Source organism: Coniophora puteana, assembly GCF_000271625.1.
Source record: "Coniophora puteana RWD-64-598 SS2 unplaced genomic scaffold CONPUscaffold_8, whole genome shotgun sequence".
Classification (NCBI taxonomy): Eukaryota; Fungi; Basidiomycota; class Agaricomycetes; order Boletales; family Coniophoraceae; genus Coniophora; species Coniophora puteana.
The window spans coordinates 880,144-891,642 of record NW_006913060.1 but is presented as its reverse complement, the minus strand read 5'-3'; the positions used below and the strand labels follow the sequence as shown (position 1 = coordinate 891,642).

At 49.6% G+C, this 11,499-nt stretch overlaps 6 protein-coding genes across 6 annotated transcripts; 3 read left to right on the top strand and 3 right to left on the bottom strand.

Moving 5' to 3' along the window:
- Positions 1 to 226: 226 nt before the first annotated feature.
- CONPUDRAFT_58410 (uncharacterized protein) lies at positions 227 to 832 on the bottom strand (the record flags this gene model as incomplete). The annotated part of the gene is made up of 1 exon (XM_007771560.1): positions 227 to 832. One exon carries the CDS (start codon positions 830 to 832, stop codon positions 227 to 229), a length of 606 nt encoding a protein of 201 aa, XP_007769750.1.
- Positions 833 to 1,970: 1,138 nt separating this feature from the next.
- Positions 1,971 to 2,933, bottom strand: CONPUDRAFT_74088 (uncharacterized protein; the record flags this gene model as incomplete). The annotated part of the gene is made up of 2 exons (XM_007771634.1): positions 1,971 to 2,003; positions 2,049 to 2,933. The coding sequence occupies 2 exons, from the start codon at positions 2,931 to 2,933 to the stop codon at positions 1,971 to 1,973; spliced, it is 918 nt and encodes a 305-aa protein (XP_007769824.1).
- A 1,463-nt stretch (positions 2,934 to 4,396) lies between these two features.
- On the top strand, positions 4,397 to 5,192 carry CONPUDRAFT_166446 (mitochondrial carrier; the record flags this gene model as incomplete). The annotated part of the gene is made up of 3 exons (XM_007771902.1): positions 4,397 to 4,749; positions 4,812 to 5,080; positions 5,142 to 5,192. 2 exons carry the CDS (start codon positions 4,397 to 4,399, stop codon positions 5,074 to 5,076), a joined length of 618 nt encoding a protein of 205 aa, XP_007770092.1. The 3' UTR covers positions 5,077 to 5,080; positions 5,142 to 5,192.
- A 47-nt stretch (positions 5,193 to 5,239) lies between these two features.
- Positions 5,240 to 5,903, top strand: CONPUDRAFT_166445 (uncharacterized protein; the record flags this gene model as incomplete). The annotated part of the gene is made up of 3 exons (XM_007771901.1): positions 5,240 to 5,291; positions 5,360 to 5,597; positions 5,659 to 5,903. The coding sequence occupies 3 exons, from the start codon at positions 5,240 to 5,242 to the stop codon at positions 5,711 to 5,713; spliced, it is 345 nt and encodes a 114-aa protein (XP_007770091.1). The 3' UTR covers positions 5,714 to 5,903.
- Positions 5,904 to 6,291: 388 nt separating this feature from the next.
- CONPUDRAFT_74086 (uncharacterized protein) lies at positions 6,292 to 8,076 on the bottom strand (the record flags this gene model as incomplete). Its single annotated transcript, XM_007771633.1, has 8 exons — positions 6,292 to 6,398; positions 6,453 to 6,480; positions 6,633 to 6,737; positions 6,799 to 6,910; positions 6,990 to 7,173; positions 7,265 to 7,384; positions 7,434 to 7,572; positions 7,621 to 8,076. 8 exons carry the CDS (start codon positions 8,074 to 8,076, stop codon positions 6,292 to 6,294), a joined length of 1,251 nt encoding a protein of 416 aa, XP_007769823.1.
- An 828-nt stretch (positions 8,077 to 8,904) lies between these two features.
- On the top strand, positions 8,905 to 11,379 carry CONPUDRAFT_155122 (uncharacterized protein; the record flags this gene model as incomplete). Its single annotated transcript, XM_007771900.1, has 5 exons — positions 8,905 to 8,952; positions 9,011 to 9,037; positions 9,089 to 9,670; positions 9,736 to 10,339; positions 11,093 to 11,379. 5 exons carry the CDS (start codon positions 8,905 to 8,907, stop codon positions 11,377 to 11,379), a joined length of 1,548 nt encoding a protein of 515 aa, XP_007770090.1.
- Between the last annotated feature and the right edge of the window lie 120 nt (positions 11,380 to 11,499).

The window sequence follows — 11,499 nt, the reverse complement described above, 5'->3', positions numbered from 1 at the left end:
AGCTTAACGCTCGTAAGCCTGCCTTGAGAAATATAGGTTTGACAACTGCAGTCGTTGCTCTTCCCTACGAGCAACTCGAACTGATTGGGTGTGAGAACCGCTTTGTGATCAGGCCTTTGGGCCAATTCCGCGCTAATGCTTGTTAGACTGTTAAAAAACCACAGAGGCACGTTTATATTCCTGCCCGCTCTCGCGACTGGCATCACGCCGCATTGACTACAAGGCCCTAGGATATCTGTGATCCACGGCAGCCCATCGAAAGTCCCAAAGCTCTAGCTGCTGTGCCGCATGCCAGGTGATAAACCAAAAGCCTATGGTACGAGGCAGCGGTTGCCAACTCCAGTTCTGGAGAAAACACGCTGGGACGCCCCAAGGAACGAATCGTCAGGCAAGCCCTTGCTGCTGACTTTGCGACCTCTTTCCATCCATAGCGACATGCTAGGAAGTACGTCCCAACGGGACTCTCCATGAAGCGAGGGGAATTGATCTGGAGAGACACGGAGTTAACGACACAAGCGATGTCGTATTTGGTGGCTACGTCAAGAGCAAGGCGCGCTTCACTAAGGTTTTTGATGACTGGGGTTGTCGCTGGATAACAGAAAAGTAGGACTGGCTCGAGGGCGGCGCCACTTTCAGAGATTGGGATAACAGGGAGAGATTCATCGACATCGGAGGAAGGCGGTTGCGGGAGACCGAGCATATCTTTGAACACGGGAGATGCCATTGCCAAGATGACGCGATATAATTTGAAGTCGACGTCGTCCGATGTGCGAAAGACAACGTCGGCATCAGAGGCGTCGAAGGGGGCGTTAGCGGTGCGAGTGGGAGACATGGATGTGTTGTATAAGCAATCTCTGGCGGATACGGGATCTGAGCAAGATGAATGCTGAAGGCGTAGTAATATAACAGTGTTCGTTTCTATAATGGGCAGAACAACCCTGTTGATCGGTAGAGATAAACGATACGGCAGGCGGCGAGATGAGGACATAGGGTTAAGTTTAACTTCGGGTAAGAAGCTGAACGTGTGAGACTGCGGAATGCTGCACGAAGAAGCGGAATGAATAGAATGTCTGGAAAGTGTATAAATTCATACTAGACGAGATACCATATGGCGATCGTTGAGTGCTGAACCGCTGACTGCTTACTTCTGTGCACGGAAACCCGAGTCACAGAAGCAGTATCAAAATGATATAACGCATTCTGAATATGCAGTTATTAATACCCAATCATGAACGGCTAGAAGCTAGAAAAAGGTCACAAACCCATATCAGAAATGTCGGTGGTCGAAGAACGACTTGCAGCGGGCGGCCAACTTTCGTCCTCCGAACAAACACATGCATACGCGCCTTGGTTTGACGTCCATCGCACCCGAGGTTACTGGCCTCGCGTCGTCCACGAAAAACTTTTAACCTGGGACGCCCCCAACTTGAAGCTTGAAGATGACCTAGGTTTGCGCGCTCATACCCACAATCTATATACCACTGTCTCAGCATCACAACGAACACCCTCCGAGTCTCACCTTTCAACCAAGCTTCCTCTGGCGCAGTGATGGGAGACTCGGAGGCATCCGCCAACACCTTCTCTCCTCCGCCCGGAAGTTATCACGAATCACATGTCACTACTTATATTCCAGCTCCACTTGACTGTTTGGCTTGATCGTGCTGTGGTTGCGCTTTATTCCGCTCAACTCTCTCGGACTTTGACTCTTACGACGGCCAGCACGTTCACCTTTAGCCTTTACTGACTCTCACCGCTATTGGCATCATCTTCCATCGTGCCTACGTATGGTTTGAATGTACACGCGTCATGCAGAAACATGCGGTAGTCGATCGCGTTTTAGCTTTGCCCTGGCATCGAACCACGGCCACGCTTCCATTTGCACTACATTTTGCTAAGTAAGTGAACGTTACAACCACTTTAAATGCCAGTCCTTGTTTCCGAACGACTACTACCATATTCCCTTTAAAAGACTACTCGAACTCCAATTCGACCTTTGATAGACCCTTGAGTATAATGAAAGGTCATAAGAGTCACCGGATGGAACCCACCTTACCAATTTCCTCCCTGACTTGTTGGGCGAAAACTTCTTTCATAGCAGAAAACCTGCCTCTTGAAGCCAATTGTATGCAATCGTTGCATTGATGATAGTTTTTTGTCTGGACGTCGAACTGGCTGGAAGTTATAACTGTAGTGCTATCGGGTCTTTCCAGGAGTTCACCGCCCACGGCGTGTAGGGCGTCTTTAAGCCAAGCTTGGAGCGAAATTATGTCCGTGCTCCCTGGGTATGCGGCTTGGTTACAACGATGACAGTTATCTCCACGCTGACGGCTGTCATATGCAAGCCACTGAAAATTCTCGCGCCCTAAAGCGCAGGCCACTTTTCCGCATTCAGCGTGGTAGACAAGGAGCCTGTGGTAAGCGATCGCCGTGGTAAGCCTCATCTCTTCGGCGAGCATGCTGGGTCGTCCTAAAGAGCGAATTTTGAGACAGCAGAGTGCAGCTGACTTAGCCACCTGCTCCCACCCGTACCGACAGGCTAGACAATACACTCCCACGGTGTTTTCATCCATAAAGCGCTGGGAGCTGACATGGATGGCCATTGCTTTCTGCACGCAGATTATGTCGTACTTGGCGGCGGCATCAAGGATAAGGCAAGCGTCGTTTAGCGTATCAATGACCGGTGGTGGTGCAGGGTAGCAGAACAGGAGCAACGGCTCTAGAACCCTGCTGCTCTCAGATACTGGGACGATGGGGAGTGATTTGCCGTCGTCGTCTGAAGGGGGCTGGGGAAGACCTAGCATGTCCTTAAAGATAGGGGAAGCCAAGGCGAGGATGATGCGGTGGAGTCTGAAGTCGACATCATCAGAAGTGCGAAAGACGATGTCAGCGTCAGAGGCGTCGAAGGGAGCGGTGGCAATGCGGGGCGAAGCCATTATGGAGGGTCGTGGTCTGACATTCAGAATCGAGTTGAGACAGCTTTATAAAGCGGCAGAGATGGACATCCAATATGGCAGCGCTCAGCCTCAATGCTGTGTATTGCTCGGCTGGCATCGAATTTTTCTTGATCGGTATAGACAAGGAGATGACGTTCAGGGCAACCTTTGATAATACTTGGGCTCCATCGGCAGGCTCCGTTTTGAGAACTGGGAATGCAAATTGAGAACCGACATAAGCCACTCACAGCAAGTACACGCTGCCAAATTAAGTAACCGGAATTGGTAGCCCCTATTCTGTCCCATCGGCCAACAAAACATACATACAACTAGTTACAGAGCACCAGTGCTCACGAAACTTTATAGTGGCAGTCTTATAGATGTTAATGGCTCCCAAATAGAATTTTAGGAAAAAATATCAAGTAGAAATACATCAATTGCTGCGACAATTTCAAAGTATGCAGATATGGGTTGTATAACTTGCATCTGAGCTGTGGAATATTTGTGAGGATAAACTGTATTATTCAAGTGCACAAATTAGTTTAACTGATCATGTATAGTACATCTGTAAACTATCAGTCCACCAGAATATGCTCTTACGGAATGATTAGCATGGAAAACTTGACAAGTAATATCATAGCATGCATTATATGACACATTAGCCTGTTTTCACTTTTGTGTCAGTCTCAATCACATCTTAATACATCTAGCAATGGTATAGATGATAAATCCCTTCAGCTGAACTCCCAAGATGCCTTACTTAACCCCGATAAAATGTGTGGACACTTTATGTTTATCCTCATAGTGTAGCTGAAGAACATGCTGCAAAATTCCAATGCTATCAATACTGTAAGAACATATTCTGATGGACTGATAGTTTACAGATGTACTATACATGATCAGTTAAACTAATTTGTGCACTTGAATAATACAGTTTATCCTCACAAATATTCCACAGCTCAGATGCAAGTTATACAACCCATATCTGCATACTTTGAAATTGTCGCAGCAATTGATGTATTTCTACTTGATATTTTTTCCTAAAATTCTATTTGGGAGCCATTAACATCTATAAGACTGCCACTATAAAGTTTCGTGAGCACTGGTGCTCTGTAACTAGTTGTATGTATGTTTTGTTGGCCGATGGGACAGAATAGGGGCTACCAATTCCGGTTACTTAATTTGGCAGCGTGTATGCCGCCTTTTTGATATCTTTACTCAAGGAAGATTAGCGTAAAAGCGAGAATACGTCCCTTGTATAGGATGGTTACCTTGTTCTTCCCACTAGACATATACAGGATGTTCATCAGCACATTTGGGTCACTACGACCTTTCATTCAGACATTGAGTCACAAAGAAACAAGGAACATTCAAACTTGTGTATCGGATGCGACGCGAGGGCAATTTTGGACTTGGGTGAATCGGAGTGGCGCGTTAGCGGAGTGGCGCCTGCAAACAAACAGATGCGCACGCCCTTCGGCCCAGAACTGCACCCGAATTTGCCGGCCCCGCGTTGCCCCTTGAAAGTCTGGAATGATGGACCTCTTTACGCTGCTGCACGCTCGTCTCCAACAACACGACCCCCATCCTTGACTCTCAAGGTCTCAATGACGAGCACCCTCCCACCTTTCGTGCAAGCCTCCTCTGGTGCGCTTGGTGCGGCGTCTGCCAACACCCTCTCTTATCCGCTCGACGTCATCACGACCCGCGTTCAGACTGGACAATATAAGTCACTACAGCAAGTACTGGCGAAGCACGGCTTTGCATCGCTGTATGACGGAATAGGGTCTGATTCATGGGCAACTTTACTCTCGAGGTACATCTCATCGACCGTGGTCAACGAGGTGGGCAGGCTGCTGACAGTAGCTGCACTGGCAGTGGGCTCTACTACTATGCGTACTCGTACCTACGCTCTCTTTATACCCGCCGGAAACCCAGAGGAGCAATGTTGTCTGTCCCGCAAGAACTGGCAATTGGATACCTCGCTGGCATAGCCAGCAGGGCGATCACGACTCCTTTGAATTGCGTCACCGTCCGACTTCAAACCGCGCGAGACGGCGATAAGGATGAGGGTTCGAGCACGAGCGGGTTTACCGACACTGTGAAGCAGATGTATGAGGAGAGTGGTTTTTCTGGCTTCTAGAGAGGTGCGCATCGCTCGTTGCGACGCTAGTGGGCGTTCGTTCACCTGAGAGCTCCGCCTTTTAGGTTTCCAGACGACGTTCCTCCTCTCTCTCAACCCCGCGATCTCCCTTCTCCTATTTCAAACATTCCGACGTGTCTTACTGCGGGGTAGAGACCGCGACATGCCCACCCCAGGGCAATCATTCGTCGGAGGAGCCATCGCCAGCTCGATAGGTGCGGCTCCGCATCCTTGCTTGCCCAGTCGCACTAACGCCGGAGCTAATCGCATGACGTCACCACAGCCGTGTCCATCCTCTACCCACTCATTCTCACCAAGACGCTCATCCAGGCTGCACGCGCAGCAGAGGCTTCCGAAGGCAGGACCATGTCCCCTGCAGAGGCGAAGCGATCGGCGACGGTCCGGGGCGTTCTCGTGAAGACGTATCAGGAGGGTGGGGTGGCGGCGCTGTATCGAGGGCTGCAGTCGCAGATCATGAAGGGGATCATCACACAGGGAGTCGCACTGATGGTTAAGCAACGGTTAGCAGCTGGATCTATTTGTCATTTCAGATGTCGCGGGCTGACCATGTCGCGAGCACAGAATCGAGCAGCTTGTGGTTCAGGCCTATATGCGGCGGAAGGGACTTGCTCGCTAGCCTGCCGTCACGCATTTCCTCTGCCTTCGCCAATGTCAACTGGATCCTCATTACTAGACTTCGCCAGTGATCTTCCGCTCCATCGCGTTATAAATTATATCGATGTGGCCACGGCCTATGATCGCAATATGTCCTAGCTATTCCTACACTCGAGACGGGTGGTATTCCTCCTCATGCACCGCTGTTTCACCCCGACTGCTACCCTTCTCTCAGTTGTGCACGCAGGCGCTCTCCATCGGCAATGGTGCTTTGAATCTCGTGGGTGGTATTAAGTTCAGTACCCGAGCGTGAATGGCCGCTATGACGTTTCCGTTCCGTCGCCGCCCGAACTCCAGTTCAACCTTTGACACCCCATCGAGCACCACAAAAGGCAACGACAGTTCACTGGATAGGACATAACTTTCCTAGACCTGTATCCACTCTTTGAGCTCGTCCTGCGCGAGGCGTTTTGATAAATTTTGGATACATAATCTAAAATGAAGTATAACATATGACTAAAGACATTAGGTTAATGTGAGAAACAGGAGTTGTGTGGCTACGGTAACATGTACTGCTCGCCGTCCCATGAGCAATATATTCTATAACTTTGAAGCCTGCCACTGCGCATAGGCGCTTGTTCCCGCCACAGGGCCCATTGCAGAAGATTGTCTGTATTCGTGCCGAAGGAAGTCTGCGACCAAGTTTGCTGATTATATGGACAGTAAGCACCCAAGATTGTCAGAGGTAAGAAACGGCGCACCTAACACAGTCGGGGCTTCTTGAGGAACCTGGGCGAAGCTGCCATTAGCCAGCCGAGCCATGCGATGAATAATACAAAAAGGCAAACCATATGGCCAATGCCTTCAAGTAGAACATTTGAAGCGTTGACAGGCCTCCGCCAAACCATTTCTGCCGCAACTCTGCGACCTCCTGTACGTACACTGTTTGCGCTCATGATCCAGTGAAGCCTTACAGACGGCGATATAGAGGCAATGAGCTCCCACGTCTCAAACGGCATTCTACGTTCCACCATGATGATCGCTTCCTAGTTGTCCGAGTATAAATTAAGTCAGAGACAGATTGCAGAGTAATTAACGACAACGTACTTGATAAGGATGTGCTTTGAGACAAATAGTTCCGTGAGCGGTCGCACTGAGTGCGTACTTGAGGTATACTCCCATTGCTTGCGGACTCCATTTCCGATAGTACTTATTGGACCTTATCGAAGACTATGCTTCTTCCCTGTCAAAATTTGATTGTGAGTGCTGAGCGCCATAAGGTAAGTCGTATTTCCTACCATGAGTTCCATTGACTCTGACGCTTGAGGCAAAGTGCCTCGGCTCGGCGATTACCCAACGCTTCTGGCATGTACTCGGGAATAGATACGGATTCAACAAGAATGAGAGAGGAGAACAACTTTGGCATCTCGACTGCGGGGTACACACTTGGGAGAGCAACCGTGATCAGATGGGATCGCTGTGCTGAGAACGAAAGCACCCTACACGCAGCATGCACCAAGGGAATGGGCGACACAGGCAAGGGTTCGGTTGCGGAAGCCGAACTTTCGCCTACGTGCCGCTTCCTCTTCCGATACCCGTGATAGGTTCACTCCGACTGGCTTTCGCGAAGGCTCGTCAGGTAGGTAGCTCAGAAGAAAGTTTGCTATATCACGCCCGTAGTCGGAAGAATCAACTAGAATGCACTCGTCAATTCATGGTCCTAACGTCGACGCAGGACGTACAAATGTCTCCGAGATCTCGTTCATTGATAAGCCCAGCGTCACCGTGCTGAACTAACTCCAGCGCCCATATCTCGTCAATGAAAATGGATGATCCACACTCAAGAGACTTGGATAGGTCAGATAGGAAAGGTTCCCAAGACTAGCATTACCGTTAAACGCGCTCAATTTTTAGTTATGCGCTACTCACCTCTTTGTGTAAGCCAATCCCATGTAACAGTAACAACGTGATAGGCCGGCTAGAAGACCGTTGACGAGTCGGCCTGTAACAGTTCACAGTGTTGAACAGGACTTCTCCACGAGGTGGGACTGAAAGCGTTCCGTGTTCCTGGGATTCCTTGAGCGTGATCAGGCGTTGCAGATCTGACTCTGCGCGGGCATGTTGCTCGGTCTTTGTCTGGTTTACAGGCGGCGGGGCCCATTTTGAAGACGCCGTGCGAGGATATGCAGCGGGGAGAACGTGTGTTGACACGATATATCCAGGAAGTGGAGGGGGGGAGAATGAACTCGACGGAGCACCGAGCAGAGGCAATGGCGGGTAGTCGCTAGTAGATATGGGGGGAGGCACCAGAGGTGCCATTGTGCGTCTCGGGCTCACAGTCCGCCATGGATGAGGAGTCTCTGGGATCGGAATGGTGTTCCGCATTGTGGGGGACTGCACGAAATTTGTCTCCATCAATGCCAGGGTACTGCCCTTTTAATGAATGCCGCGCGTAGAGCTCGAGCGCTCATGGTTCGGAGCGAATTTGAATGTCTGGTAATCAATTTTGTTACATGAGTTGCCAGAAAAAGCTCGTCGTCCCGTCCTCCTTGATAACGGACCCGAGTAACGCTGTTGGATGCGTAGAGACGATAAGACCACACACTTCGGTATAGACCCTGAGGCGAATTTCGGGGAACCTCATTTCCGATTTCTCCAGTGAATGTGAATCAAAAGAAACCCTTCTTCCAGGCGGAGATGGACCATATCCATGATCAGATGCTGGTGAAGATACACAGTTCAAACACAAGCTGCAACGAAGAAGGCTCTAGATCGCTTACCGCTAAGTACTTTGGGGAGCCATGACCTGACAAATGTCTTTACCCCAGTGACGTCACCTCATTGAGCCTACGCCTCGAGCACTGCAAGCGTAGTAGATGAACTTCTTCTTTTTTTGGGGGGGGGAGGTGGGGGGGAGGTTAAACATTGTCTCCAGCCAGAGACGAGCGTGCTGCATCATTTCGACAAATTTGACTCTTTGTCCGTCAGAGACCTGTTATTGTGTCAGGAGGAAGTCAGGCAGAGCTCAGCGCGGCAACTGTTGACTCGGACACTTGTGGTACCGTGTGAAAGTAGGTGTACAGTACGCGCTGCGTACACCATAGGCAACCTGTGATGGGGTGACGCTCGTCCTTCCCGTTAGCTGCATAGATTGCCTCCTCTTTCCGACTGGATAGGCTAAACACACCCACATTCACTTGACAAACCGCGACAATGTCAACTAACAATGGACCCACCGCCTTGTCCTCGATTGCCAATCTCGTGAGTAATCAACTCACTTGCAATTCGCGCCGCCAATACTTATGTTCCAACGAATTAGCTCCCAAAGCTTGCTCTCGAAATCTCCGTGTGTTCATCTTTCGATTAACCGCTTTCAAGTACTCAAGTAACATTATAGGCTGCTACGAACACCCCTTTCACTCCATATGCTAAGATGAATCATAGCGTCGCTACAGCGCAGGAGGCATGTCAGGTTCAAACTATCCTGACCGATCTCTCGTCCACAATCAATATTGCAAAGGGAATTTTCTCAGAGCTATCGCGCGCTGTTACGGTATTAGAGGAAGCTTTGGTTGATCACACTCGCTTGGTATCTTCTTCGCTTCGGATCCCCGTCGAGCTATTGTCAACCATCTTCATCCTCTCCCGGACATCCGTCTTGTCGAATCGACGGATAGACCGTCTACCCCTACTCTCCTCTTCTCTTACCGTCAACGCATTACCCAGTGGCTCTCTCAATGTCGCTCAGGTATGCCGAAAGTGGAGAGATGTTACGCTCAACATTCCCAAGCTATGGAACATGGTTGGCATCCGACCCACAAGCGAGCGCATCACTTCTGATATGATTCCTGCCCCTCTCAAGCCACTGACTAGGGTTAGATTACTCCCCACATTTGTCACCCTTGATGTATCAGAAACAGCCGTCAGGCGGGCAGCTGATTTTGATGGATCTCAGCAGAACATCCCGGCGTACAATACTGTCAAGGGGTTAGACGTCTTATCGCGGCAAGGGGATGTCATGCTTGTGTCATGCCACTTTTTCAGTGGATGTCTCAATTTCAACGCGTCACACATCTTACACTCGATAATGTCGACCTTGAACAGCTCGCATACCTTCTTGAAGATAACCCGGAAGAAGACAACGCGATTGCCAGCTACTTTGATCACCTAACGCATCTCCACATATGCACGGTGTACAACGCCGATATGTCGGCATTTTTAGAGTATCGCACATGGGAGAACCTCACTTTTCTCACGCTGGACATGGAAAAATCAAATGGCTTAGATAAGGACTACGTGATACCCCTCTTTCACAACTTTCCGAACTTAATTGAACTCTTCATCCAAACACTGCATAAGCGCTTTGGACGCCTGGATACAATGGTCACTTCGCCCAAACTGCGATCATTCGCCCTCGTCGCCGTACCGGGTAGCGATGATCCGGAAGATTCAGAAGACTTTGACTTGGAAGTTGGACCATTCAAACTCCTAGATATCCTAACCCTTCCTGCGCTTGTCGACCTCGTTCTTACCGCGCCGCCTTCAGGGGAACTTGACTTTCTTCGTCGTTTTCTGAAGGAGTCTGGTTGCCACTTATCCAGCCTCACTTTTGTCAACTATTCGGAAGAAACGAAAACATTTGAAGACGGTACAAATAATCCAATTTACCAGGCTGCCGAGAGGTTAGGGGAGGAGTGTTCCATTCCGTCAGTGGAGTACAGCCTGAGTCTGGGGGAAAGTCGTATGTATCGAGAAGCAAAGGAGAGATGGTACGATGTTAATGGCCGCTCGTAAATTCGTGTTACGTGACACAGTGTACTATGTCGATGGACACGTTTAGTAGAAAGGTAGCAAGTCGCCTTTAACTTGTATGATATTGGGCAAGGAAATGGGGATGCACGCTGTCTGCGCTTCATAAGTCACAATGAACAGAATATTGGTGTGCGCATAGCTTTCGATGAGATCAAGGCCCGTGATGATTTCATGTAAGAGTGGGCATTGTGATAGGGCTTTGGCCTTAATGTCTTAAACGGGTCATACAGTGTATCGCATTGGAATTCGATTCCTGGTTCTCAAGATGCGAGGTTCTGAAGCTCATTTTTTCGAACTCTGTAGATGGGACGCAAATAAATACGGATTGACAAGACCGCCATATAGATAGCTACCATAACTTTGGGTACACTAACGTAAATGGTGATACTTGGGTGATACAACTACGAAACTAAACTATGATTTATGATAGACTGGTGGCTGATCGAACAGGAAATATCGCAGTAGTATGACATGGCGTCTTCAGTTCAGGAAGATGTTCAGAGAGCCTACGATCAATGGATAGATAATCAGAACAAATGAATACCGCGCAAGTCAAACCTCAAGCACTCACATTTACTCTTTGGAGCAGCCGCAGCCCTTCGACTTGCAAGTCTTGGTGTCTTCGGCCTCGGTGCAGCCGTATACACCGATGCCGCTGCACTTGCAGCCCTTGGTGCCGCCGCCATTACAGCCTGCGGGGAGTTGGCCACCTTCGGTGCCGCATCCGTCGATTTTGTACGCGAGGGCGGCGTCCTCGAGAGGAGTGGCGATCGCCATGCCGCTGAAGACGGTAGCGACGAAGGCGAGGGCGAGAGCGGGAGTGAAGGCGCGCATTTTAGTGACAATGGGTGGAGTTTAGATTGGTGTAGTAGATGAGTTGGTTGGTTGAGTTCTTTGGTGATGGTGAATCTGGGCTGAAAGCTTACCACTTTTATATGTCGAGCGCGAGGGCTGTGTCCTACCCTAGAACGTCTTGTGTTCGTATCTTGCAACGGC